The 4,046-nt window shown below is 58.0% G+C and overlaps 1 protein-coding gene across 2 annotated transcripts; it reads right to left on the bottom strand.

The window, feature by feature from the left end:
• Positions 1-590: 590 nt before the first annotated feature.
• LPAR2 (lysophosphatidic acid receptor 2) lies at positions 591-4,046 on the bottom strand. 2 transcript variants are annotated; one of them, XM_045299027.1, is made up of 3 exons: positions 3,984-4,046; positions 2,505-3,246; positions 591-1,475 (listed from the first exon to the last, which is right to left on the bottom strand). In XM_045299027.1, exons 2-3 carry the CDS (start codon positions 3,244-3,246, stop codon positions 1,162-1,164), a joined length of 1,056 nt encoding a protein of 351 aa, XP_045154962.1. In that variant the 5' UTR covers positions 3,984-4,046; the 3' UTR covers positions 591-1,161. The 2 variants fall into 2 exon arrangements, with proteins under 2 accessions (XP_045154962.1, XP_004705290.1); XM_004705233.2 differs by lacking the exon at positions 3,984-4,046 and having other exon boundaries at positions 2,505-3,604.

Genomic DNA, 4,046 nt, shown 5'->3' with positions numbered 1-4,046 from the left:
GAACAGTACTAGAGAGAACCAGGTTGGTGAGATTCTGAAGCCTTTTCCCCACAGACCTCTCTAGTCCCTGGAGGTACCTCTTCCCTTTCAAAGCTCTGTGACCATGGGTAAGAACTCAAGCTCTTTTACATAAAAATTATCTGTGCCACAAGATGCAAGTGATGATTAAATAATGCACAGAAAGTGCTTAGCGCCAGGTACTTCAGAGGACCTTAAAAAATGAGTGGCAACCCTCACATTGTGCATATTGCCCCATAGACCCACAACTGCCTATGGCTCCCAAGTGTGTGTGCAGGTGGTAGACTTTAAAATCTCTGGACGCTGACTCAAAGACAGGCAAGAGATATGTCACGTAGGCCAGAGACAACCCTGAGGTCAACTCTTCTTCCAGGAGGGAGATGAGCAGACAGGGAAGTAGTGAGATGAACATGGGAACAGGCAGAGACACAAGACACCAGAAAAAGGTAGAATAACCAGAGGCCTACCTCCAAAGAACCAAAACAGGGCTTAGACGTCAAGCTAAAAGATTCCTCTAGGCCCCCGAGCCACAATGGGTAATTCAGACACACAAGAACAGGCAGACTGAGTTGAACATTTTAGGGACCTCGGTGTGAAAGGGTTTACTCCTTATATATCATGCCCTCCTCATGGTCCCTCTCAACTCTAATGGGGACAAGCAAGTACCTCAAGGGTGCAAGGGGTCACACATGTTTTCCCAGCTTGCACTCAGTAACTCCAGCCTGCACCCCTAAACAGCACCAGGCAGATGGTGTGTTCACAGTTCATGTTTGTCACCCTTTCCGACTGGGCTGCATGTGACCTGGGAGATCTCTCCTCTCCCCACCCTGAACACCCAAATTATGTACTGCATGGGGCTCACTGAGGATGTAGTATAAAAATAGAGCGATGTCTGTTCCAAAAGAAACCCAAACCTGAGATGAGTGAAGAGCCAGACTCCTGCCTCCATCTGACTCTTCCCCCAGGTGCCCCACCACCACGCTCTGGGGCAGAGATATATGTCTGAGGTGGGCTGACAAGTGGTGCTGTGTCCAGTCAGACCGTGAATCAGTCTGTCCCACTGACGGAATGGAGCCAGGTGAACCATGTGGCTGCCCGTGCACGAGGGCTGTGCTGGGTGCATCCTGTTGAAGCCCAACGCCACTACAGGGTGGAGTCCATCAGAGGATGGCCATTCTCAGGAAGCATGATACGAGTGCTGGCCCCAGCCTGGATGGAAGGTGTGTAGCGGTCGGAGTCCTGGGTGCCCCGGCGGGGAGACAGGCAGCAGAGGAGGCGGCGGAAAGTACGGCGCATCTCAGCATCGCGGCACGAGTACACCACAGCGTTGACCAGCGAGTTGGCTTCGGCCAAAAGCAGGAAATACTTCTCCACAGCCAGAACATTGCAGGACTTGCAGTCCAGACCGTCTAGGAGCAGCACCACCTGGCCTGGCGTCCAGCAGACCACAAATGCCCCTGTGGGATAGAGCCAGAGGGCTGAGGAGACCTGGCCACCACCTACAGCTTACCCTGGAGCTGGAAGCGTCACCAGAGCCAAGGCAGCAGCAGCTGGCCTGACAGAAAAGGCAGGCAGCTAAGTGGGAGACCTTTCTCTGATTTGTCCACCCAACTGGCGCACACCCATTGCCTTTGAGTCGATTGGGATTCATAGTAACCCTCTACGACAGAAGATCCTCGGGTAGTGTAGTGGCTACACATTGGGCTGCTAACTGCCAGGTCAGCAGTTCAAAGCCACCAGCTGCTCTGCTGGAGAAAGAAGCTTTCTACTCTAATAAAGATTTAGTCTCAGAAACCCACCAGAACCAGCTCTATTCTGTCCTAGAGGGTCCCTATGAGTCAGAATTCACTTGATCACACTGAGGTGTTTTTTGGTTTTGTTTTTTTGGGGGGTAGGACGGTGTTTGTGATGACAACTTAGGGCTTCCCAAATTGATGTCTTACAGAAGCAGATGCCACATTTTTCTCCCATGTTGCTGCTGGTGGGCTTGAATCACCTCCCTGCAGTTAACAGCTAAGTGCTTAATCCACTGCACCACCTGGGCTTTGGAAATTTCCGGTGGGGGAGGTTTGTTCTATGAGGGAAGAAGGCCACTGGGGATAGGCCAGTTACTCAGTGAGAGGGAAGGATGACTTGGGTGTGGGCAGACCCTCATGCGAGGGGCTGGATCCCTTCAGCCCCCTCAACCCAGTCCATTCTGCACACATCAGCCAGCATGAGCACAATACTCCTCGCTCAAAATCTCGGAGGGGCTGCCCAAGCCTCATCCGCTGCCCTGGCCACCCCGCCGCCGCCTCCTACCCCCACCCGGCCTTGACATTCTCACCTTCCTTGGGGCACTTTTGGTGGGCCCTGGCCTAATCCTGCCTTGGGACTCTCCTCTGCCTGGAACTCCCCAACCAGACCACTTGTTTTATTTATTGTGGGGTTGGGGAAGGTGGGGGTCCCCTTGAGCCCTGGGCCAGTTTGGGTGGGGGAGGACTCACCCAGAATGATGACCACAGTCTTGACCAGGCTGAGTGTGGTCTCACGGTAGCGGGGGTGGCAGCTGACATGCTCGGCCATGCGCTGCACACGACGCCGCACGTAGAAGAAAATGCGGGTGTAGACAGCCACCATGAGCAAAAAGACGAGCAGGCTGGACAGGGCCCACACAGCCAGGTAGGAGCGGCTAAGCAGGGGCGCCATTCGTGAGCAGCGGTCCAGGGCACAGAGGCAGTGCCAGGAATGGGCAGGTAGGAGCCCCAGGCCAAGCGCAGCCAGCCACACGCCCACAATGAGCAAGACGATGCGACCTCGGGGCAGGCGGCTGTGCAGCTGCACGGCCATCACGCTGCGGTGCCGCTCCACCGCAATGGCCAGCAGCGTGGCCACCGACGCGGTCAGACTTGTGTCCAGCAGGCCCTGCCGCACGAACCAGCCCTTGAGGGAGAGATGGGCTGTGCGCGGGCCGGTGTGGAACATGAGGAAGAGGTAGGCCACACCTGCGAAGAGGTCGGCGGCCGCCAGGTTACCCAGTAGGTAGTAAATGGGCTGGTGGAAGCGGCGGTTGGTGGCGATGGCAGCGATGACCAGCAGGTTGGTCAGCAGCACCAGCACGCTGACCGTCAACCCCAGCGCCACCACGACCACATCTTTGGGCCGCCAGTGGGAGCTGAGCTCCTTACCACTGTTGTTGTAGAAGAAGCCGATGGTCTCGTTGTAATAGCACTGACCCATGGTAGCCATCTACGGACACAGAAGGAACGAATGGTCAGCTGTGCTCGCTGGTGGGTGGGTGGGGGTGGTGCCCAGGATAGGACAGCAGGTAGAGCGGCAGATCGGGAAGGGCAAAGCCCTCGGGCTCTATCTAGACCTCCCCAAAACGCAGGGTAGGCAGCTGTTTCTCCTTCAACTCTAGGTTTAGAAAGGTGACGCCCCGGTCCAGGGATTGGCTCGTTTATGTAGTTTTCAACCCCAGCCCACGTGCCCTAGGGAGAGGGAGGGGGAGGGGCCAGGCAGGACAAAGGGGCGTGAGCTAGTAGGTTAGGGAGGGTCAGCTTGGTGCTGACCACGGCCGCGAGCAGAGGCAGGGGTGTGCGCGGAGGGAGAGGTCAGCGCTGGGACAGCAAGGCAGTCCATGCAGGGCGTGACGGTGACCAGATAACTCCGGGGGGGGGAGGGCAGCGAGGCGCCCCAAGAAACCGGGCTCTGGGCACAAGTGCTTCTCGTGCAGGCAGGATGTGGGGCGGTTGGGGGTGGGACGGAGAGCCCTGGTGGCCGCGGGGACAAAGGCGGCGGCCCAGGGGCGCCGGCTGGTCAAACCAACTGACGCCCCCAGGCTGGGGGAGGAGGCGGAAAGAGGGCGGCGCCCGCGCCCCGCAGGCACAAGCCCGCCCCGACTGAGCAGAGCCGCCCCGAGAGGCCGCGGGCCGGGCGCCTCCTCCCTGGTACCCGAGCCCCTACCGTTCCAATGCCGGCCTCACCTGAGCCGCCCGTCACTCAGCGGACGGGACGGACTCCTGGGAGGTCAGGGCGGGCCAGAAGCC

Source organism: Echinops telfairi, unplaced genomic scaffold (genome assembly GCF_000313985.2).
Source record: "Echinops telfairi isolate 266 unplaced genomic scaffold, ASM31398v2 ScPeMD7_7457;HRSCAF=8495, whole genome shotgun sequence".
Lineage (NCBI taxonomy): Eukaryota > Metazoa > Chordata > Mammalia > Afrosoricida > Tenrecidae > Echinops > Echinops telfairi.
The sequence above is the reverse complement of the archived record's forward strand: the minus strand, read 5'-3'. Positions and strand labels throughout refer to the sequence as shown.

What these genes read in the sequence shown, in the direction of transcription:
- LPAR2 (XM_045299027.1), bottom strand. Translation starts at nt 3,246, where the DNA reads ATGGCTACCATGGGTCAGTGCTATTACAACGAGACCATCGGCTTCTTC. An exon ending in GACTGTGGTCATCATTCTGG is followed by an intron (nt 1,476 to 2,504) that starts GTGAGTCCTCCC and finishes TCTATCCCACAG; the next exon opens with GGGCATTTGTGGTCTGCTGG.